At 43.7% G+C, this 24,186-nt stretch overlaps 2 protein-coding genes across 2 annotated transcripts; one reads left to right on the top strand and one right to left on the bottom strand.

Annotated features, from left to right (window-relative positions):
• Nucleotides 1-294: 294 nt before the first annotated feature.
• On the bottom strand, nucleotides 295-8,696 carry LOC136342716 (43 kDa receptor-associated protein of the synapse). The gene is made up of 12 exons (XM_066288804.1): nucleotides 7,963-8,696; nucleotides 7,658-7,898; nucleotides 6,516-6,771; nucleotides 5,873-6,024; nucleotides 4,881-5,003; nucleotides 4,630-4,813; nucleotides 4,307-4,434; nucleotides 2,879-2,951; nucleotides 2,726-2,824; nucleotides 2,476-2,667; nucleotides 2,206-2,405; nucleotides 295-1,630 (listed from the first exon to the last, which is right to left on the bottom strand). Exons 2-12 carry the CDS (start codon nucleotides 7,690-7,692, stop codon nucleotides 1,444-1,446), a joined length of 1,629 nt encoding a protein of 542 aa, XP_066144901.1. The 5' UTR covers nucleotides 7,693-7,898; nucleotides 7,963-8,696; the 3' UTR covers nucleotides 295-1,443.
• A 3,972-nt stretch (nucleotides 8,697-12,668) lies between these two features.
• Nucleotides 12,669-22,520, top strand: nau (nautilus). Its single transcript, XM_066288812.1, has 6 exons — nucleotides 12,669-12,911; nucleotides 12,969-13,066; nucleotides 13,983-14,104; nucleotides 14,301-14,483; nucleotides 18,034-18,106; nucleotides 22,019-22,520. The coding sequence occupies exons 1-6, from the start codon at nucleotides 12,736-12,738 to the stop codon at nucleotides 22,117-22,119; spliced, it is 753 nt and encodes a 250-aa protein (XP_066144909.1). The 5' UTR covers nucleotides 12,669-12,735; the 3' UTR covers nucleotides 22,120-22,520.
• The last annotated feature ends 1,666 nt before the right edge of the window (nucleotides 22,521-24,186 follow it).

Raw genomic sequence — 24,186 nt, 5'->3', positions numbered from 1 at the left:
TTTCTCGGAAATAGTTTTCTAGCTAGTGCTAAGAGGTAGATTGTAAGCTAGAGTTGACGTTTGTATTAGATGTTGTACAAACATTTTGATTTATATTTTATAGATCTAGAACTTTAAAAAAAATTTCTAAATATTTTAAAATGCTAATTTACAAGATTCTTGATGTTATGGTGAAGGAAGAATATCAACTTAACTACCCAGCATATTTACGATTTTAAAACATTTACCTAAGTTTGTTCTAACTATATGGGGTGTTAACTGTAGGAAATTGACACATATAGGAAAAAAATCGACTACTGGTATTTACAATCAATTTATTTCAAAATCAAAAATAACAATAATTAGGTGGTACCAATCGCCGATCCGGAATTTCCCACAATTTAGGAAAATCACCCGTCAAGCCATTGAGTAATCTCCACCTTTCCTACTTTAACTCTTAGTTTTTGTAGTGATGGTCGCTGATTGTTCTTCGTGAATATTTTTGTCCTTACTACTAGATGGAAATATACAATATTTCGAGTCAAAAATTGACACCATTATCGATATTTGCAACTCCATGACGAGACTGAAGAAATATTTATGTATATTTTCCTAGCTACTTCTAGCTTAAGACCTATAAATAAACGATTGAAAAAACCTAAATTGGTGATTATAAGTAACGTCTGGTCATTGAAGCAACGATACAAAATCCTGAACCCTTTACCAACCTAAACTGGTGATTGCAACTGATGAGCTGGCGTATTGATCATGAGTGTTTGAGGTCGTGGAGTTTTGCTTTGCGACCCTCGTATATTACAGTACAATTTTACCATAACAATATTTACAAAAACGAGTTCAAAAACTTAACAAGTCACTTTATAACATTAATTGAGGAAAACCCAACTCCACTCCCTCATTTAAAACTTACTGTAAGTATGAAATACACTAGTACCCGTATTGGTGCGCATGTGGAAGTGCAGTGTTATATATATATTTTTTAACAATTTTAACCTTACTATAACATATCTATAATTATTAAATAGCGTTTTTCTATTAACTCGTTTTATCTCCTTTTATTAGCGCTAAGAACAATGAAGTCAAGGAAGTTTTAAAAAATACATTTTCCTAATGTATTTCACGCGATCTCTCATCAGTTCCACATTGTTTTTGATTTGTTTGAGCTTTGTTTCCATGAGAAACCCCCGCCTTTTACACTCATCTTTAACGGAAAAAACAGACAGTGAAACTGGTTACTTATCGGACTGGTCTACAGTCAGCTACAGTCGAAATTATTGGCATCTCTAATGATTTATTAAGTAACTCATTAAAATACAGCAGTACTGACGATCTACTTGATTGCCATCGAACTATCGCGAAAATGGAAGACCAATTCATACAAATTTCTTGATATTATGATATCCAAGTGGTTAGTAATGCCAATGAAAAAAACCTATAAAAGCACTTTTATACCGAACTAGTAGCGTGGTGAGAAGTACAATGACTGTCCGATGAACAGACCGACAGAGGTACAGGGCTGTACTGCATGGCGTTGTAGTCGTTGCAGTTTAAATAGAGACGAGAACTAGTGCGATCACATTCCGGACATGATCGCTTTTTCTTTTTGTTACGTCGAAATAGGTCATAAGCACATCTGAAATTAGAGCAAACTGATGCGTGGAGAATTAGAGGGAACGGGTTGGACAGAAGAAGGGGACAGTGGATTTCGCAAATTGTTGTTTGAGATAACTAGTGCTAGTTGAATGAGAAAAATGGCCGGGCATGTGCCCGGTCTTTGCCAAATCAGCTGAGAACTATTATTTTCCAACACTAGGAAAACTCCTCTGATGCGCCATTGGTGACAACCTGCAAGAACTGGACGTGGCCAAGAATTGCTACCACACCTGGGGCTTCCACCAAAAATCGGCGAAAGCGAAACGTAAGAGGGCGCAGTGACGCATTCCCTTGGATTTTGTTTGACATAGGCTAGGGTCTCGTTTTGCCACGAGAGGGACACACCTGCTCGAAATAGCGCCACGTCCAGTTTAAAAAAAATACAAAAAGTCGAATTTTATGTTAAAAAAAACAAACTATTTTATCAGTTCGAGTTAACGACGTTTTGGTGCGGGTCCGGCTTTATGCGCCCCTCTCTTATCAATAACCAGAAGTGCGCCGAGTGAGGGCAGGTGAATTAACGAAATCGCGCATTTCAAAAAATCCGAAACTCACCTGGTGTGTAGAATGTGAGCACAGGGCAGTGTCTCCAACGAGTCGGCCTCCAGTCCATAAGGAGAACCGCAACCGGCACAATTCAAATCCAAATCGTGCTGCAACCTTATAGCCACGCGCTCATGGTGCAATTTGTTGTTTTCGTCTCCTAAAGATTGGTAAATCCTAGAGAGGCGCATCCGAACAGCTCTCACCAGCAACTGAAATTCATCACCGTGCTCATCCCACATTGCTGAGCCTAAAATCCATTATTTCCGGCGTTCCTCTCACCTTAGCACCAATAGAACTGGCGACTTCCAGCAACCTGGTGTTGAATTCCAAGGGTCGACAGTTGCAGATTTTGTGCTGGAGACGGAGGGCCTCCAGACACCGGGCCGCCCCGTCCATGGACTCCATCTGGATCACGCGGTCGCCCATCGCAGCAGCGGAGCCCATGGCTGCCTCATATTGGCGGAACGCTTTCTATCGTCGAATCGAAAGTTTCGTGATATAATTAGAATTGCAAAAATACAGGACGTACATTGATATCAGACTTTTTTCTGTAAATATCACCCATAATTCGTATGCTCCGCGCGTAAGTCGCTTGGTCGCCTGAGACTAGGGCGAGCCTGGTGGCCTCCTGAGGGATAGAAAGGGAATATTTCGGGCTAATTTCGGCATTTCCATTACTTACCGAACAGTAATCGTGAGCATCCCCTAATTCGCCCTGTTTCCGTAGGGCTGAGGCCATTTGAAGCAGTGCAGCTCTTTCGGAGGAAATACGGTTAAAATTAGCGTCAAAGGACCATAGCAGTACGTTATCTCCGAAACGGCGAGAGTTACCACTTCGGTTAAATTAGACGAAAGTGGCCACTTGTGGTGCCGATTAAGGAACCCGCTTTAAGGTTGCCACGTTTTCAGTGGTTTCCCTGCATATTTGGAAAAATACGAAAATGGCCCAAAACCCCAATCCCTCGTGTTTCGCAAACTGTTTGTGACAGAAAAGACGTTTAAATCACAAAGTTTCCCAACTTTTTACTTTCTACAAAACGACACACCGAACGTCATTGTACAGCTCTTAATAACCGAGTATCAACTTCGTCATTTTAAGTACGGACCTGAAATTTTTATTTCACAAGTACGGACCTGAAATTTTTATTTCACATTTCGAAAGTGCTCTTGATTTCTGACAGGCCCATGCCCAATTTGTTTACATTTATTAACGTTTCAACCCGAATAATTCACCATCAGGCTGCAGTTTATTTAACTTTTCTTGATTTAGAAACAGGACCGTACTCGCGCAAGTTTCTTTCCAATTGAGCGAAAATTTTTGGTGCGGGAAATCTTCTCTCCGCGTGCAAGTTCCGGCATTGTTCTAAAGCATTTTTAGCATTACGAAAACTTCGCAAATACGTAACTAACACAACCGTCTTTGGGTCGCCACTGAATAGAAGTGTTGAAAATTAATTTATTTTTGGATTCAGCTCGAAAAAATAAATCACAAAAATCGAAAATAAGTCTCGAAACAACTTCGTTTAACAAATAAATGTCAAACTTGTCAGTAAATCGTTTCCATGGCGACCTGGCATCCGGTGTAGATTAAAAAGGGAAGTAGGAAATAGTCTGACGATGAATTTTTCGGGCCGAAACGTCAGCAAAAGTAAGCAAATGATGCGTGGGTCTGTGGGAAATAAAAAGCGCTCTAGAAATCTGAAGCGAAAATTCCAGGTCCGTATTTAAGCCGACGACGATTACTGAGTTATTAAAAGTTGCACAATGACGTTCGATATGTCTTTTGTGGGCGGTAAAAAGTTGTGAAACTTTGCAATTTAAACTTCTTATCGGTCACGAACAGTTCCCGAAATGCGAGGCATAGAAATTTTGGGCCATTTTCAATTTTTTGCGAACGTCTCGGAAACTGCCGGAAATGCGGCAACATTGCAGCGGTTCCCTTAGTCGGCGCCACGGGAGGCCGCTTTCGTCGAAAATTGACCGAAGCTGCAGCTCTCACCGTTGCTGAGATCGCAACGGAAGGCACACACACACACACACACACACGAAACACCCTGTATAGTTTCTAGCACTTTCAAGCGTTCACCTATAGACGACAAAAGAATCTCACCTGTGATGGCGTGAATTCAAGTCGCCAAGCTGCAGAGACCTCGACAAATCGTAAGCTTTTGAAGCGTATTTGGCACTTTTATCTGCGTCTTGCAAACGGCTGAACAACTCGGACAATCCCACATAAACCTTCGGATGAGACATAATTTCGGAATGTACGATACACATTTCCTTGTAACTCCTCAAATGCGACCGAAACCAAGAAAATTTACGAAGGTATCTGACACGGATCGTGGTTGAGGTTATTCTTTGAGTTACGAGAATAAAATGATAAAGGCCATAAATTCTCTTTAAGGCTTCAAAGTTCCAGCCGACCAGACTCACCTGAAGCTCGAGGGCCGGATCGTGGACAGCTTGAGCGATGCGATGGGCATGTTGAAAGCTGTCCAGAGCCTTGTTGAAACCGGCCAGCTCCAGGTAAACGGAGCCCACGGTCAGGTGGACGTGACCGGCAGTGGCGCACAGTTCGCATTCGTTGTATAGCGAATGTCTCGCATAGGCCAAAGCCCTAAAAATCGCACGAAGGTAGGTATAAACCATCGGCCCGGGTGGGAGGGGGGTTTAGGGCTTCGAACCTTTCCAAGGCGCCCAGCCTCTGATGAGCCCTAGCCAGGTTGAGGTAGGACTCCGCCCTCATGTTGGGACTGTCCAGTTCTTCCGATATGAACAGCTGCCGATGGGCGTATTCCAGGGCGTCCCTGGAAAGTTGCGATTTATGATAAACGGAGATCGACGTCACGGTTTCACAATTCGCCCGAAACAACGATCCTAAATCAAACAGCACGTCCGGCAGTTGCTTAATCTAACCCGGTTATGCTCAGAGCCGATGGAGATGTATATTCCCTGGCTCCCTTAATGTTTCAAGTTTTAATAGACCTACAACGTTCGAAATTAACGCCCGGTTTAATCTACATTGCCGAACAGCGGCGCCCGCGGGTAAGTAAACATCCGGAAACGGACCCCGAAAATGGGTCGTTCCGGACGAACGTAGGTGTCCCGCCAGGAGAAGTCAAACCGAATGCCCAAAGCGGTTTATCAGAAAAATTACGCCACTGGAAATGCAAATCGAAAATTATAAATTTGGACGAAAGATAGTCGTTGACGCGACGGGGCTCCGCTCGGGCCCTAATTTATTCGAGGATGCGAAAAACCCATTTTCGGGCACTTTTTTGGGGGCGAAGTTCCGCCCGATGGATTTTAATAAGAGAGAGAACTAAAGAGCTTTTCGGGAAAATTGTCTTTTAGCACGCCGGCGAGCTCGGCTATGGTGCCACTCCAAATTGATCTATTTATCATAATTTATCGATCGTTGGGGGTAAATAATTGAGGGAAAACGCTGAATGCGGCCGAAGAGATTTGGAGAGATCGGTTTTACTGAACGTTTCACTTGCGGCGAGTGGTACGCAACAGATGGCGCTGATGAGATATTCACCTGCAGGCTCAGCGGCCTTGTCATTGACATTGCCTGCGTTAAACGCGGGAGGGGAGGGGGGGGGGGTGACAAGGGGGCACGAAATCCGGCCGCATCGGTGCTCTTCGCTTTTTCGGTTCCCACATTGCGACTTACCGATATTTCCCCCAATCCATGTAGGCCTGATACAAGTAACCCAGGACGCTGAACTTGTCGTCTCTCTTCCTTAGTGCCTTCAAGGAGCTCTTCCACTTCCGGACAGCCTGCTGCTGTTTGTGCTGATTGTACAGCTTCAACCCTTGCTCGACCTAAAACACACTTAAGCGAATAAGTAGACCTCCATCGGACGCGATATTAAACATAAGGTCCGGCATTCACTTTGACCGACATCATCCATTGGAAAGGATACTTTATGCCCCCTCCGGAGCAGCCCTTTAAAGCCTCAATGTAATGGCATTCGAGGTGAAATATGGACGAGTTGAAAATAGAAAAATGCGAACCTTTTAAAAAGCCGAACGTATTTTCATCCTTTCCCTTTTGAGTATCTTTTGGGGCTATTAGGGGGGCCTTTCACGGCCCCGGTGGAGCGTCAAATGATATTGTTACAAATCGACTCGTACAAGCTGCTGAGTTGATGTAATTTAACATCGTGAGTAATGTCGGGAATTATTAAAGCGTCACTACTAACTTTAATGGCTTCCGCCATCCGTTTCGATGCCCGGAAAGCTGACAATAATTTACGGTAACTGGAGCGAGAACCGCGACCAACCGGGTCCCGGACAATCTAGCACCATCGTACCTTCCTCTTGGCGATGCTGTGCCTGAGCCTGGCTCTGCAAGCGTAGAAGCAGCCAAAGGTGCAGAGCGGAGCCCTAGGAGTGCGCACTTCGGTGTAGGTGTCCCTGTGCAAGCTGGAATAGGAGTCGTTCCAGGGCCACGTGTGGTCCAGACCGTCCAGGTGGTGTCTGGATCCATCGGGAGAGGACAGGAGCCGCGTCGCCGAGAGCTGGTGGCTGACCCCCGCCCCGGAGGTGTGGTAGATGTTGTTGAAGTTGCTGAAAGGGGGACGTTTGAGTATGAGGAGGCAGCCTTCTCTCTTTCGGAAATGAAATTTGAGCTCATTGAGAACGCTAAGGAACTTTTTCGGAGAGGGAAAATCCGTTGAGCCCTCTCACTTCCCCCGGCCACATCAAGTCACTTGAAGCGTTCAACCTACGGTTGCCACCGGGCTTAGGTTTACCCTAAATTTAATTAAACAGTGTTAAATTGGTTGAAGTGAGTGCACGCTCCAAGTTAGTCAATTTGCCTCCTACTTTAGCCAGTTTCAGTTAAGAATCTCTCCTAGACATAGCTCCGGAGACGCCGAAAATGCGGGTGCACGATGATGTTCTAAAGCGAGATTCCTGGAAATTTCATCAGGTCCCCGCACGTAAACTTTAATCAATTTCCGCTAAATTAATTCTGGATTGTGCGGGCCCCAAATTTCTCCGACTTTTTATTCAATTTCGTTTACTGTCGAGTCTCAATTCGAATCTCGGACGAATGACGGATTGGACGCGGTGTATACCGAGTGCGGCCTTGCACTCGCGACAATTCTGGGACGCCGCATGCAATTAAAACTGTGACCTTTGACACTTGAACGAGATCAACCCCCCACACGCAGAGGACGGAGCGTCCTCGTTATCGGTTTAACGCCATCCTCCCCCGGCCTTATCAACCAAAACAAAAGAAACCCCTTTCGCCCCCTCATTGATCCCTTCCAGACAGTCATTCCCAATTATTGCATTTCGCATTCGGATCTTCCGCCGCTTTCCGAGCACGCAGGAATTTTACGAGATTCGGACTGCCGAGGAGGATAAAAAAAATTGGACAAACGGCAAAAGGCGACTTTTGGCCGCTGTCGCGCGTCCAGTCGGGACGTTTATGCTGAAATTCGTTTACCTAAACTCCCTGGAATTGAGTGACTCCCAAGACATCCTGTCCGATCTTAAGCGGATTCATATGATTGGACTGGCCCCTCGAAAACACTTCGACACAACATAACACAGCACTGACACCACTGCCCCACTAAAGAACAAGTTGCATTCAACAGACGGTTCCATTGAGCACTGCAACGGCCGAACACGCGCTGAACATCCAGGAAAAAGTCCTGATCCCCCTTGGAAGGCGCCGCAGGACCATCCTACGGGATATTAAGAATAATCGAGACAGTTAGTCATTCAGGTTTTCCTTGCCCTAGTTCTCACTTCCGTTACACACACCCCTTTTATCCAGTATCCAGAATCCCGTCCCTACATATTTCATCTGGACCGAAGCAAAGGCCGATCGGGGGTGGTCGGACGACGGCGAAGGCGCACGAGGAGATTCGGGGCTGATCTAGTTCGGGAAAAGTCGGGGGCATGCAGGAGTTTTGGAGACGTGGCCAATTTACTTGGAGGCTTCGGCAAGATTATTTTTGGAAGAAACTTAACGTTTGTGCCTATATTGCCATTGCCAGAAATTACCACGCAAAGCCGATTTGCTGCAGTTACACGTCGGCTTTGGGAGGGGTAGAAAATTAGAGGCGTCGGGGAGGGTCTGCCGGGGGGAGGGTTACAAATCCCCGAAGGCCTTAGTTTTAGTTCTCGGAAAGTGTGTCATGGGAGTGTAAAATGTTAAAAAGCAGGTCACGATGAGGTTAATGTTTATCCTTTTCCAGTGCGCTTATTTGCGGAGCTTTTTCCCGATCTGATTGAACTTTTATGTGTTGGTTATTCGAAGTCCTCTCGAAGTCGTAAATCGCACAGGACGAACCATCGACGAGGGATGAACGTCGGGAGGGCCAGTTTTCTTGCATCACACGGTGCGGTCACCTTTTACAAGCAGTTTCAAACGCCTCGGCGTAACGTTCGCGTGTATGATGCGCTCTAGGGGTCAATTTCATTGATGTCCGAGTGGCCACATGTCAGGAGTTAAAACGGCCACTTATCGGACTTCGGACAATTTCAATGGGTTTTTCCCAATTTCCCTTATTTTCCCCTTCGGGAGGAATTAATCGAATGAGGCTGGCGCAGGGTCGCCCAGTTTTTGAGCTCCAACGTTGGAGCCACTCCGCTCACAGCGGAACGAAAGTCCCGCACAAATTCGTTCAGAATCCAAAGAAAAATATTTCGTGAGAATTTCGGGACACCTCAAATGTCCGTCCTTCGTGCCGCATTTCTTGACGTATAATACGGGGTCGTCCATGTAGCAGATAAATTTTCATTTTTTTCCCTGCGAAACCCCCCGTACATTGTAGCGTTTTTGATTTGTCCAAGGAGTTCCGAATGCATTTCGTGTAACGTGACCCAAGTCTAAATCAATAATTGTCGAAATACTATGGCTGTTGGCGTGGCCTGCTAGCTCGCCCGACCTCACCCCTGTGGACTTTTTTTACGGGGTCGTCCGAAACACGGGGCGCATTTAAATAAACTCGACAATATAGAAGAGCTAAAGAATAGAATTACTCAAGAAGCCGGACGTAAATCTCCTCAAATGTTGGAAAAAGTTCTTGAGGAATTTGAATTGCCCGCTGTCGGGTTAGCTCGGGTTCGGGCCAGGTCAGCGGGGCACTGTTCGGACATTTAATGCACTAGATTAGAGCAGTTTTTTTTTTAAGTAGTAATAGTTTAACCGTTGAGATGCATTCTCAGGCAAGTGCGTCACATTTCGTATTGAATTCGCAGGTTCGATTCAAAGCAGCGGTTCCCATAAAGGCAGCTAACTTGCGTTTCCATGGGAACCGGCGTTTACCCTCGATGGCGTTAGCCCCGGTCAAATTGTGTAGTAAGATGGTCAGCTGCAACTTGGTCCTCATTCGGGAACAAACACGATTTTTGTTTCCAAATTGCCCTTTTCGATACTCGATTTATAACTGTTTTTGAATTTTTTTTCCGAAAACTGCTGATTTTAGTCGTGGACACGTCACATGCTGTACGTTCGGAATTCCTCAAAGAAGGCGAAAACGTCACAACGTACACGGGGTTCTGATATTTCCCTCAACTTTTGGCGAATTTGTGCGGGACCCCCGTGTACAGCGGAGCAACTTCGACGTGCGGACGCCACTGACTTTCTTAGTCGATATTTCGCCGGAGCCGTGTAGCAGATAATTTCTTCAAATAATCTGCTCGAAAATGGTTCCCGTTCGTGGTTTAATCGTTGTTTTAACATTTCTTTTGGGAATACGTCAGTTTTCCTCATCGTTTGCCGGTCTAATTCGACTCATAGATGTTCAATGGGATTCAGGTCAGGTGATCGCGGTGGTGGTTGTAATACTTTAGGGCAATTGTGAAGTACTAAACGTGATTTGTGCTTGGGATCATGATCTTGGTAGAATTTGAAAGTGCCTACAGCAGAAATCGTTCATAACGACGCCGGTTATAATGAACAATTCGTTACAATGGACAAAGTTCCTGGTTCAGTGAAATGTTATTTAACGTTGATGTCAGCTACACATTAGGAACCATCAACAATTGGACAGACCGGCTGTAATGAACGCATTTTTTTGGGGCGGCGAGTACCTTGCTACCGATTATGATGGACTATGCTTGGTACTGGTCGAGAATTGGTCTATTTTATCGACTCTAACGAACGTTTTTAATGCTTAAAAACATGTAAACAAAGTAGAAATTGTCGTTCCAGTAAACTTAGCAAAGTTAACTTAATCTTGCCTTCCTTCGTTGTGACAATGTGCCGCATCAGCCGTTCACTAATAAAGAAGGAATCGCCGTTATTTGCCGCACCGAGGCGGGCGAAAATGTGTGAATTTAACAAGTGAATTAAAGACTTTGCCGTTCAACCATTGCGGGCTTTTTGACAAATCGGGAATTGGTTTGACAAATGCGAGAAAATTAAGAAAACGAGGAATGCTGCTCATGTCGATTTGGATGAGGCTCTTTGAAAGCGGTTGAAGCATCGGGGGGCGAATAATGTCCCGATCAATGGTCCTATTCATATATTATCCATTAAATGTGATTTTTGCAACAAATCCAGATGCTCAGTTCGTAAATTGTTCATCGCGGCTACAATATATCGGCCATAAGGAACACAATCGTCGGTCCCTTGAAGTTCGTTGTGAGAGATTTTTACCGTATCCGAAATTTCCATTTTCTCGGCACTTCGACGTAAATAAAAATGTTTATCCATTATAGGATCTAGAAAAACGAGTTCACCAACTCCAAACGTGGAGATACCCTCCCCCTCCCGTGCAAGAACGCTTCGATTTCCACGATTAACTGTAGGTTTAATATTCCTCGACCATCGGACCCGAAAATGCGGTACTCACTTCCATCACGGAAAATGACGTCATTCCACGAAGTACCATGCTTCAAAGCGAACCTTTTGCTTAAATTAATGTTCTTCTTCGGTCGACTTCGCTAATAAACGGTTCCTTCCCAGCAACTCTTCCATTGCATCCATTTTCCTCTAGTGCTCCGCGTATCGTCTGAGCGTGAACCTGCTTCCCAGCGGCTCTGAAGGGTCCATCGGCTGATTTTGGTGCGCTCAGTATGATTATTTTCGATTTTTCGAAGGACGGTTCTCTTGCCGCGCCCGCGCAACTTCTTCGGTTGGCCCTTTTGGGGTGCGGACTCGGTGTTTAAATCGTCCGATGATGTCCGCCGCTGTACCCTTGCTCGCGCCGCATAACTGGGCAGTTTTCCTGTGAGGTTTTCCATCGGCCTTATGAAAAATCACGAGTTGTCGCTTACCGAAACTGGTACTCCCTTCGCGGGCCATTAGGCCTATTACTAGTGCGATGATTCAAATTTAACTGAAATGATTTTTTTTTCATCACCGCCCGAGTCCATCGAAACGGCGTTCCAATGAAATTCCATGGCAGAAAAAAATGTTTTATACAGTGTCCGAGTATTGAGGCAACCCGGAACCGAAAATTTCAGGAAATTTTCAGTTTTTTTGCGACGAAAATTACATCGGCCGTCAACGGAACAGATAATTTATTACATTTTTTTGTATTAATTGCGATAACAAACAAAATTACCGAAAACAAAGCGAAAATATACAAACTTTAGAGTTGCTCACCGTGTATCGGGGGAGCGCCGCACGCCCAGTGCAGGCGCGCAAAGCTCATCTGGGCCTTTAATTCGAATTGTAGTTCTAATGCGGTTGCTCTTAGGGCCGCTGAGGTACCTGCGCTCCAGGTTCGAACAATGGGCGCCCCATGAAACTTGCAGGTCTCGCGGACGAGAGCGAAGATCTGCCACGAGGAGGCGAAGCTGACCGTCACAGAACTGTCGGTGGAACGAAGTTTCTTCGGCTTCTTCCCGTTCTAGAAGCCGCGAAGCTCGGTTTCCCGGCACATCTCCGAACTATCGAACGCCTTAAAGTTCGCGCTCGAGCCCAAGACTTTTCTCCCAAGTCTATTCATAACGTGCCCGCCCAATAAGACGAGAAGTTTATTACACCTACTGCCGAATAACATTATCCCGTGCCCCGAAAGCGGACACTCAATCCCGAAGATTTAAACGGGCTTTTAACTCCACCTACTTACTCCCACATCCATCTTACCAATAATTTATTCGCAGATGTTAATGCTTTCTAGATGGTAAATTTCATAATTCCCATAAATAACCCGGAATTGACACTCCGGCTGAGCTACCGCAACTATAATTGGTTTAGATTTAAATTTGTTGCGCAGCCAAGACGGCTTACCCACGGGCATTAATCAGCGATCGCAAATATCATGCCTGGGGTAATAAATCTAACCGGCGCTTCGAAAATGGACCTTAAACGGACTCCCCTCTTAAACGTTTTAACCCCCCAGGACAAGCAAATACACTTAAGTCGACTTCCTAAAGCTTTCATAGTGCTAAATATACCCCGCCCATCGCCCGATTAAAGACGTCCCAAATTCGAAATAGACAAGGATAGAAACGGGAACGTGTCACCGGTCTCCGTCTAATTAAGATTTACGTATCATCCAAGTATCAGTTCCTAGCCGGGGCGCAAGCTCATTCTATCAGTTCCCGAGATCCTTGGTGAACATGAACGAGTATTTTCAGAACTTTTATGAAAAATGCAACACTTTCAAGAGAGAGTTTGAGTACGCGGGTGAGCAGAGAAGCGGCAGATGTAGAAGTCAAGGTGTAGTGCAGTATAGTAAGAACTTTAGTGATAGTGAAGGCAGCGCACCAGCAGACGAGGACAAAAAACTTACCGGGTGAGCCAACAACTATTTAAAGTGGTTTGCACGGGAATTGATACATGTACCCCTCAGGTGTTTCACAAGTGACACCGGGTACGTAAGTGCCGAAAGCTCGATTGATAGCGACGACGAAAAGGAACTGAATCACGTTTTAGAACCACAAAACGCAGGTAGGTAATTTTCGTGACGGTGCCGACACCGTGCACTAGTGCCGTTATGGCGATAATTTGCACCAGTGCAATTGTCGGGGTAATTTCAATTAGCGCGCCAATCTGCACTGGTTCAGCCATCGCGTTAATTTTCACTAGTTCAATTATCGCGATAACTTCCGGGCCGCTCGTGACGAAAGTGGTTTCGTGCTCATGTTTGCGCACGGAAAGTCGTACGTTTCGGTCACCGGTGAAGTTATAGCCCTTTCGACGTCGCATAACCCGACGTTTTTCGATTGACGATATCAGAGTATTTGCTGCCATTAGTGCCGCAACGAAATTATAAGGCGATCAATTTGGGCCTCCTCCCTTTTTGCCTGCAAATTATACATTAATAATGCTTTCATTATACGACAGGGCAAAGGAGTATTTCCCAGTTAGTTAACCGTGCCCCTGAAAACACACTTAGCCCGCAAGGACCCGGGGAAATACACCGCGCAGGAATAAATTAAATTTTCCTGACTGCTAATGAAATTCAGGTCTAATAATGAAGAGTATCATTGCAAGGCCCTAAAAGGATTTTCCCGCGCCCGTATAACTTCCCGAGTTCGGCTTGTCGTCATAACGAGAAGTGCGCGCGGCAAAATGGAATTTTCCGAACCCCTGATGAAATATCCCATTTCGCCCCCCGTGAAGCAATATTTTTGACGCGAATTTAAGTACAAAAAGTCCTCCGGTCATTAAACATCATTCGCTAGTATGAGTGTCGATAAAACGCACATTCTAGCACTAGCACTGTAAATGCCTCCTTTTCCCGTGCGGCAAAGGCTGCATTCGGACCAATTGCCCGCTCGATCTCCAATTCGCTTCCTTCCGGTACGGTACCACAAGTCACGTGTCTCTCCACGCCTTAACTTTAACTTCCATTCAATTTCAGGCTGTAGCTTGAACGGCCCTCGGAAATGCTTGGCCTGGGCTTGCAAAGCTTGCAAGAAGAAGTCTGTGGCCATCGACAGGCGGAAAGCCGCCACTTTACGCGAAAGACGAAGACTACGTAAAGTACGTCATTAAAACGCTAATGGCCGTTTGCACCATGCAATGTTTAAGTATAGTTAAGGGTGACCCTTAAACCGACAATAACGTGGACAATTCTTGCTTAAGGTCAATTCAACTTGTGGTTCTTATACTTGAACACTGCTTGGCCGGAATGCGAATAACGAGCCGAATTTAACCTAATGAGCCAATCCTTGAAAAGGTTAATGAGGCTTTTGAGGTCTTGAAGCGGCGCACCTGCAACAACCCAAGCCAAAGACTACCCAAAGTAGAGATCCTCAGGAGTGCGATAGAATACATAGAGTACCTGGAGGAGATCCTGCAGGGGTCCAAGAACGTCTCGGACAGGCACAGTGGCGTTAGTAATCCTCGTAGCGAATACTTGGTAAGCGATTAGAAATAAATTCAGTTACAGGTATAAGGATGGTAAGTTTGTTCAATTGATCCTATTGAATTTGGGGTTAAAATTGGTTTTGAAATTAATTGCCGCAATTACTGGCTGGGAGTGAGGGACAGGTAGGTACCAGTTTCGGGCAGTGTCTGAATATGTGAAGGTTCCATCGTGTTAAACGTAAAAAAGGAAGTTGTCAAGCAATTTCATGGAGTAGGGATTTCATCTATTTCGATGGTGGTGGCTAATGGTACATGCCATGCGGTTTTATATTGAAGTGATTAAATTAGTGGTACCTACCAGATCCAATACTTCATTAGAGTCTGAAGAACTTATAAAAAATTCATGAAATGATTCTAACACAGATGGTCGGGGAGTACCCATACTAGAGTATGGAGACGGGTATCGGCGGAACTACCATACTAAAGTTGCCGATTTCTTCCGCGAACGGTAAAAAAAATTCACTTAGATTTCGACAGGTGGGCCGCACCTCAACTATTCTGATTCTCATCCAGGACTCAGTGGCACCATCAATTTACGGGAACGCGAAGAGCTCAATGAAGGCGCATCCTACACTTACACACGCCGAAGATGAGCGAAGTTGCCTCTAAATTTCAATTAAGGATTCGAACTATCCAGGGAAATAAAGTTGAGTGCTTCAGTTTCCGTTGATAGGGTCAATGCACAAACGGCGTGACCGGACAATAGATGACCCCAATTTTCATTATTGATTAGATGAGGTCGATGGCGCGTTCAATTTTGGCCATAAGTGAGAAACGCTTCTCTCAAACTGCCAATCGATCTGAAGATATCGCGGACATAAATTCGGAAAGAGCATTTTAATGACACCGATCGAAGTTCCAGCTCTGTTCGTTTCGGCCATTAAGCTCAGTTTCTTTACAAGTGTGCCGCAAAACCTTCCGATTCAACAATGATTTTTATTCCAGAACTTTAACGTTTTTTCCAACGGCACAGTCATCTCTCGGCACTGATTCCGTTATTTATTTCTCAGAACTTGAAATCGTCTCTGCGTATTCCCCGCAGGAGGCGGAAATGAAAGTTGAAGGCAATTTCAGAAGAAGTCGGAAAACTGTTCTGGAAACTGGAATCCCTGGGGTTGGGTTATGAAATCGGAACGCGAGATTGTGGCTCCGGCTTTGCTCCGTTGCCGTACACCCTTATCATTTGATTCTATAGTAATTTAACAACATGACGTAACCTTTTATTACGTCACAAAACATAACCATTGAAAGCGCCTTATGTAAATGACAAGTTACATAAATTTAATGCGCTAAACAAGAACAGAGATACATTTGAATTACTAAACATAACCCTACTTTTTTCCATGGCGGCCGCTCACTCCTTGACGTTTTCGTTTCATATCTGACAGTAAAAATTCCTTCTTTCGAAAACTTGAATAGTGCTCTTGGTTATTTATTATCGGCGTTCTTATTATTATTGTTGGTGTAATTTGCCCAATTTCTTGAACACTCGGTGTCGGAGCTCGCGGCGTCCCTCCTGCATATGAATTTTGAAAAGATGCGGCACCACTGCTGATCCGAAGCCTGTGACGTGGATAAAAAGTTACGTGATTTGAACCATAAAGACATGGGGCCCCCGTAAGTCTCGCATTCCCTGCCACCGTGGGCAAACCACACGGTCGTCTTCAAGCAGGGAGATAATTAAGTTTATTGGGGGGTCTGGAGCATCCAGGAATAAAAGCTCATTTGTCCGAGCGATCAAAAAAGAGCGACAGGGGGTCGATTTATCAAAGCGGGATGCAGAACATATACCTACAGCGTGTACACGCGACGTAAAAGCCAAAAAACGAAAGAAACGAAGGTAATAACACGGGACTAAAACGAGGGATACAAGAAATAGTGGGCAAGTCGACATAAATTTCTCGGCTATTAATACGCATATAAATCTAGAGATTCGGAATTTAATTTAAGAAGCCGCCGGTGGGTTTTGCGACTTTGGATTAATCCAGGATGCCCGTTGGATTACTGCCAAAATGATGTTGCACTTATTTACTACTCACCGTTTGTTCGCTTCAAGAATAATGCATATTGTTACTTGAGGCTTCGTAGCCGCAGCCAGAGAGCGTTCTTAGACGACAACAAAGAGCACCTATATCACCCTCGCACGAGGGGTGGAATCTGGACTCAGGATCTGGAATAAATAACGACGACTATAAAGCTATTGTTCCAAATTTGGACTGCTTGCAATAAGGTGGCAGGTGCAGGTTTGCACATTTGCAATCGCACAAGAAACCCCAAGGTTTTTTACGAAATCTGGCAACGTTGCCTTGCCCAACGCCAATACGTTCCTTTCGACGGTGGAGATTTTAACGTGTAAGGGCAAGTTTTTACTGTACAAGATGACTCCCTGCATTCGCCCAAAGCGACGTGATGGGTCGACGATAATCTTCGCAGTTCCGTATTTTTCTGCAAATTGTCCGAATCTGCCGTTGGTTCGACCAGATGAGACTTGCAAACCTGATGACTCAACTTTTGATCGAATTCAAAAAGGAATTTTGGTGGTATTAGAATTCTTAGAGGGTCCTCCAAAAAGAAGATCGGAAGCATAAAGTAGCGCATGATCTAAACAGACAGAACGCTCTGTATGCGGCTACTGAGGATTTTGATATTTTGTTGTAGAGTGGGTTGTAGCAATTTGTTTTACGTAATTTGAAAATGTTAACGCGAAAAATATGTGGGAAAAATGCGAAGTATGAGAAAAATGTAAAACTTTGACACCCTGTGTATCGAAAATGGTGCACTTTTACCTGTGGATCTATTAGCATTTTTTATTATTCTACAAAGTACCATCGCCTCCTGTAATATCCATTTTCCCTGATTCCAAAAGAGTGATTTTTATTAATTTATCTCTACGAGTTTCTCAGATATTTAGATCCGAACATTGCGACACGCAACAGAGATCATTTTTGTTGTTTCCGTTCAGCTGCGGGCTGGTTCTTAGTTGCTAACGCGTCTATTCACTTTAGAGCCTCCTCTCCTCTCCCTTTTAACATCCTCCAATGCTCAATTTCTGTATTGTCTATTAGCGTTCTCGTCTCGCTGCCGCTGTTCCATCTTGCTTCTACGCCTTAAATATCCGGTTATTGCCCCTCATATCATTTCCACATCATAGCTATTAGCGTCTGGTCTACGTAGACGCACATCTTATGAGCATTTCATTCGATTATACGCAAAAAATTCAGTTGGTGAAAGAGTTATCTACGAAGTGCCAGAGGATGAAAAAAAACAGGGATGAAAATAGTACCGGCTCACAATAAATAACTTATTAAACGTTGTTGTTGCATCATCCAATGCAATAATACATTATTTATGTCCTAATTTGTCATTTACGTGATTTACTACTTTTCCGGGATATTCATTGGCCGGCGTTAACGCCTGCTGTCATCATCGGGGAAGACTCGTGTTAACCAGGCAATTTCCTCGAGCGCGTTAATTATTTCATAAATCAACACCGAATAATTTATTTTACGTTGATTTTTTTGAATTTTGTGTTACTTTTCCAGGAAACCTCCGCCAATCAATACCTATGTGAGAGGCTCCAGCAGCTGAGCGAGCCCAAATACTCGCCGCACAACGGTAAGCACTACGGCAGCAGACACTTTTTCCTCGGGTTAAACCCGACCTACTCCGCCCCTGGTCTGACCCGTTCTAGCCAAGCGCTCGGGCCGCTCCGGCCTAGTCCGCTCCTGGACCAATTCGCCCAAGTCCGTGTCTGTACGTTTCTTCGTTGTTTGATGTTTAGTATCTTTATGCTCGAAGAATACATAAAATCTAAAAATATGAAAATCCGAAAATATCGGCAATCACCATGTGATTTCGGGGAGCAGAAGTTTTGTTTTCTAGATCCGTCATAATATTTCACGATAACCAGTCTATAAACACCATTAATTACGAGGGCTCGGTGACACTCTATTTTCAAAACATGAGGATCTTTCAACAACCGAAAGTACTTTTTAAAATGTGGCACCGCTAAGTGGGGCCTACTAGGGCCTAGAGCTGGCCGGAGATCATTGGGAGTTGACTTTGAGGAACCATCTAAAATTCCGAGAGAGCGACCGTCAACATGATTCGCAAAAGTTAGCAATTAGCTCAAACGTAAGGGACGTGAACATGAAAAATTTATCGAACACTCTAAAAGTTCTCTTGTTAATCCCTAAGGAATTCCTCTCAATCGCTGAGCTCCTCTCGATCGCTCAATTCCTCGGCGATTGCCGAAGGGACTTTCAGACTAATAAGCACATTTTACAGTAGGAGGGGAGGAGGAATTGAGTGGTCGCGAGAAACTCGGGGATTAAGAGGAATTTCTCGGCGGTTGAGCCCTTCCACATCTCCTCCATAATCTACATTACGTTTACGTATTACTTTATTTAACTAAATTAACGGTTAAATAAATTTGTTCGTCCTGTTAAACACTTTGCACCCATGAGCCAACTCAAACACCCTGTTAGCAGACCATTAACAGGGCCTTCAGGCAACGTGAACATGAATCATAACTTTGTTATATATACGAGCCGATCTGGCCTGTCACAACTCAAAAACGCCCATATCCATTCACGGTACTGCCGGATGCAATAAAAATCGGGGTGCCCCCGTATTGTGACGTTTCGTTCCTCATCCACTTGGCTTTGAAAAGTGGAGTATCACCAGGGAGTCGCTTTCCGCTTTTTGATGTCTTAAGTGACCTGTCGACGGCCATTTAGCCTTAACACGAAACAGCTAAAATAAAATTAAAGTACCTTTTCCTCCGAAGGTTGAAGAAGTGTCTTCCCAGTGTTTACCAGCTCGTCAAGTGCCGTAAAGCTAATTGTAAGTTATTTCCAATTTAGGACATTGGGCTGCGATTGATATCTCGATTTTGAATACGGGGACTCTTGCCATACAGGGTGGCACGGGGAGGGAAATTTCAAACAAGTTTCAACGTATGAAGCTGGAGCCCCGCTCCATGCGCCACCTGGTACACGAACCATAATGAATTTATATCCGCTATAAATCCGTTAATACTCGTGAGTGTTGAAATTCATTCCCTTGGCATTTTCCGTACTTCTCGTTGCGTCACATGTAAATCTCAATCCAGATGCAAGCTGAGATATTTTACTGCCGGACTGATCTTGACCGTTATGCTTTCCAGACTTATGTCCATGCTTGTTGTCTTGCATCTGCGTCTGACCAATGGTATTTGAATTTTTTGCGAAGGACGCGTTACGGCGAATTTCGTTTAATTCCGCAGGGATTTCGCAGTTGTTACCTTGGCCGAGACATTCGCGTATGCGGCCCTCTCAATGATTCTGGCCCTTAAAATCTCGTCATGATAACCATTGTCAGGACAGGCCCCAGCGGGGATCTGCGAGGAATGCCGCGCTCTTCTGAGATTCCTCCCCGTGCGGTTTTTATTAGGTTCGGAAGGGGAGTTAATTGAGCGCCTTTTTGCGTGTAAGCTGAGGAAGAAAAGCGCTTTGCGAACGATCAATTTTCCTCATCTTGATCTCATTTGATACCGAATTTCCCTGTCTTTCCGATGGGGAAAAGGGTTCTTTCGCTCGAAATTTTCTATGCTCAGAATTATCGAAAAAACATTAGTGCTCGTGCATGAAAGGGCCAGCAAATGCACTTTCCCAATTACCGGCCTGGCTCTTCCGGCTGAAAATGAGATGAGCGCTTCTCTCTCACATCATTCATCAAACCCGCGTAATCGATGAATTTTTGACAGACGTAATCGTAAACTCGTAACTTCAGCATGCGGATTACTTATGCAAAGTTGGACCGCCGTTATTTATAACCGTTAAAACAGGGATTTCACTGTTTTGATATCGTTTATTTTCGGATATGCGACATTTATTCCGCCTTTTGCACCAGACGAAAGAAATAAAGAAAATTGACGGTAATAAATAAGGCGACCCGAGTAGATGGGCCCTCTCACTCGCGCCTCGGTCATATGGGAATATGACTCCGGGAATAGAAACGCGACCTTTTACGGATAATTTGATGGCAAGTTTTACTTTTTTTCATCCCGGCCCTAAGCCGACTTCTCCGTAAGAAAGAAAAAAATTGGTTCGGCCCAGATGATCTTAATAAAGCACCGGTGCGGGGCCCTTTCTCTTTATAGCGCTCTCACGGAATCGGTCCCGCGTCGATGTGACTAAAGCACTTCGAAAACGTTAAATATCCCCCAAATTCCTTCACATGTGCCGAGATCAATAGGAAAAACATCGTTACATGCGAAGCCGTTGGGACACATTAAAAACAAAAAGCGGAAAGCGCTTAAGCCGGGGGTTTACCAAAGACTCACGATCTGCCTATAATCGCCTTCCAGAGGCATTCAAGATTACTCGTCGGTTGAAAAACGCGTCGCCCTGATATGTACTATTCCAGAATTTATGTTCCAGATGTTTGAAAGATCACAAAACGTGCTCTCTCTTATTGCCGGCGGCGTAAGCCTCCTCATTAGGGCCGATCAATCATATTTCCATGGGAACTTTATTGCTAAACAAACCGGACGGTGTTAAAATCAAAATCGGGGAGGAATTTACTCATGCGGTGGACCAAAAGAAAGGCGCGAAAAGACAGTTAGCTAAAGGCCGATATCGTTAGCACATTCGTACAGTGCGCGGCAATTAAAGCAGAAATTTATGTTTGTTGTTTAATATATTCTTTAATGTTGCTGCAATAAAATCTATTCTGGTAGCGCAAGAGAACGTCTTAAATTTCCGTTTGTGGACCAATAAATAAATGCTCTTTAGAGATAAAGACATATTTTCGCTCGTAGAGCGTGCAGCTCGATATTACCAGGAATGAAGCTACTTTAAAGGAGTATGAACAATATTTTACCATTTCGGTTTTCTTAGTGGATTCGGAGACTCAACCTCAACCATCACTTATGATGCGGCCAGCCGATCCTCGATACGAGACACATGTTACTGATAGTTTGTTTGCGGTTGTCATGGCATTCCAGAGCTTTCTTCGGCAAAACTGTCATGACGTTCCCCTCCTGCTGCTCTACGTAAAGAAAAAGTCGACAATCGCAGCGCGATCGTCTTTTTTAGATCGACGGATGCGTCACGCTTCCTTGAAACCGCGCAAGTGTTCAATTTTTTTCCGCCATTGCGGCCGCCTTCGGCAAAAACCCCAAAAATTCCTACGCGTGGCGACCATAAACAAACCTGTATTTATCTGCGAAATATGACGATTTAGGTATAGGAGCGAGACACATCGTTTTAAAGGGAATTTCACTGCCAGCAAAACTGCATTTATTTGCGAAATATGTATATTTAGCTCATTCTTCGGCTGGCCAAAAGGTGTTCGGTGCGTCACACCTCTTTAAAGACCTATAAGTGTTTTGCATCATTGTTGCGTTCCGCGAGCGCCTTCGGCAAAAACGCAAAAATAATTCGATTTGCAGAGACGATACGCAAAACTGTTTCTGTTTTTTTTTTTAGTTTTTAGGGTTTTTAATTCTACACATACCATCGACTTATGAAAGCTGTTTTGCAGGGTTCGAGTCTCCCTCATCTACTTCTAGCCTCGACTGTCTCAACCTGATCGTCCAAAATATCACCACGAAGCGGCCCCCCAAAACTGACAAACGGACCTGAATCTTTGCTCATCGCTCATCTGTATTTACGGACTCTCTTTCGATTTTTTTCTATTAATTTTTATCTATTTTTTAATGCATTCACCGTGCATGACGAGCCACTTTAAGACTATAAAAAGCGGTTGATCCCCAAAGTGCATGATCATGCAGATCTTCGCCACGGCAAAATTTCATCCGATATATCACCAAATGGAAAAGCTATGAAATAAAAGCTAAACCAAATCTGACCGTTACCAGAGCTTAATACCAAATAATCGTCTGCAGATTCATAATGTGAAGGAGGAGTTAACTGACAGATATACATAGGAGTTCAGGTTATCTCTTTGACCGCCTTATTTCGTTTTGACCCTTTGTATTCGTGCCTACAGTAATAATTAGCATTAACACACAATAAAACAATAAATAAACAATAATAAACAAACGTGTATTACTACGTAAATACCTCAGTAAAATTTTAATCAAATTTTATGATCCAAGATTCGATATTAGGGCAACTTCTCTTCTGGATTGTAGTTTTCTTTCGATTAATTTCAAGGTACCAGAAGGAAACTAAATTTCCCCAGTAAAAGCAATATACATGAATATAGCGAGAACCGTTAATGGCTATATTGAAATATTTTTGGCGGCGCCAGTTTAAATAAGGTAACAGGCGAGGTTGTTTTCGGGAACGTTTATAGAACGGATTGATTCTTATCAGCTGATTTTGGACCAATCAGATCGACTTTGATTGGTAGCCAGCCACTCGCATTGGTTGAAAATCTGTCCACAGGGATCTAAATTCGTCTTCTCGAAAATCCCTTCTGTTTTGTCCTTTGTTTGCCAACTGTCAAATAGAAAATTCGAACATAACCTCACAAACCAAAAAATTGGTTATATTTATATTTTAAATAAGATAAAAATTCAGAATTAAATTAAAAAATGAGCGGAAAAGTAGATGAAATTCTTAGCAAGCGCATAGAGTTCCTCACTCTCCTAGACAAAGACATCCATAGTAACCAGTGTCTCTTTGAAGAGATTCAAAGCAGAATCAAATCTTTAGAAGAATCGCGTAAAAACGTAGGTGAACTCAGTAAACAGCCCGAACATTCCGCCTTAATCCCCATATGCAAACGGCTCTATATACCAGGGACGGTAGTGCACACAGGAGAGTATCTGGTGACCAAAAACGCATATCCTAATTCATACTCAGTGCTCAAAACTTCTGAGCAAACTATCAAAGATCTCAATGAAAGAGTAATTGAGCAAAGAAGCTTACTGCAAAAGGCGGAACTAGCAGTTACCCAATTGGTTGATAGGAAAAAGCTACTGCTTGGAGAGAGAGATGAGGATATTACTAATGAAAAGCTATTTGCAGTGGATCAAGAACATGAAACTCTGGCAAATGAAGTTGCAAATATGCCTAGTGAAATACGTTCTGATAGGGGCGTGGCTGTTAAAGTAGGAGGTTTTTTTGAAATTTTGGAATATGAGGAAGGTGGGTAATTTGACTTACGTAAAGTAAAAAAGCAGTAAGTGTGATATTTTTTGCTTGCTACTTGTAAATATTTATATAATTTTAAGAACAAAAACCTGCATTTGCTAAGACAATATTATGATCATTCACATTCCTGATTGTCACCAATAGCTGTTTTATGAATGATAATCTTTGCCATTTTCAAAGAATCTCTTGTGATTGTTCAATTCTTCCTCATCTTGGACCAATGTACTGCTACATTTGCCTAATCTGCCATCATTTTTATGTGAGAAAATTCTGTTTTGGAGATAAATTATACACAAAGTATGCTGACTTCACAATGTTGTTTTTTTTCTTAAAATTTAGTACTCAGGTCAGCCACACATTTGATGTCTAGGCTAATTTAATGTTAGGTACAGGTTGAAAGTTACAAGACCACCTAAAAAAGTAAAATATACTCAAAAGCAAATTTTATTAAGTAGAGATATGCATAAAATGCCATAATACAATCTGGGTAAATGGACGGACAAGTCATAAAACTATCACAACAAATCAACAAGTGTATAGTTTCTAAAGAGCCATAATTAATGTATAGAATAATAGGCACTTTGGATA

Source organism: Euwallacea fornicatus, chromosome 12, assembly GCF_040115645.1.
Source record: "Euwallacea fornicatus isolate EFF26 chromosome 12, ASM4011564v1, whole genome shotgun sequence".
Classification (NCBI taxonomy): Eukaryota; Metazoa; Arthropoda; class Insecta; order Coleoptera; family Curculionidae; genus Euwallacea; species Euwallacea fornicatus.
The sequence above is the reverse complement of the archived record's forward strand: the minus strand, read 5'-3'. Positions and strand labels throughout refer to the sequence as shown.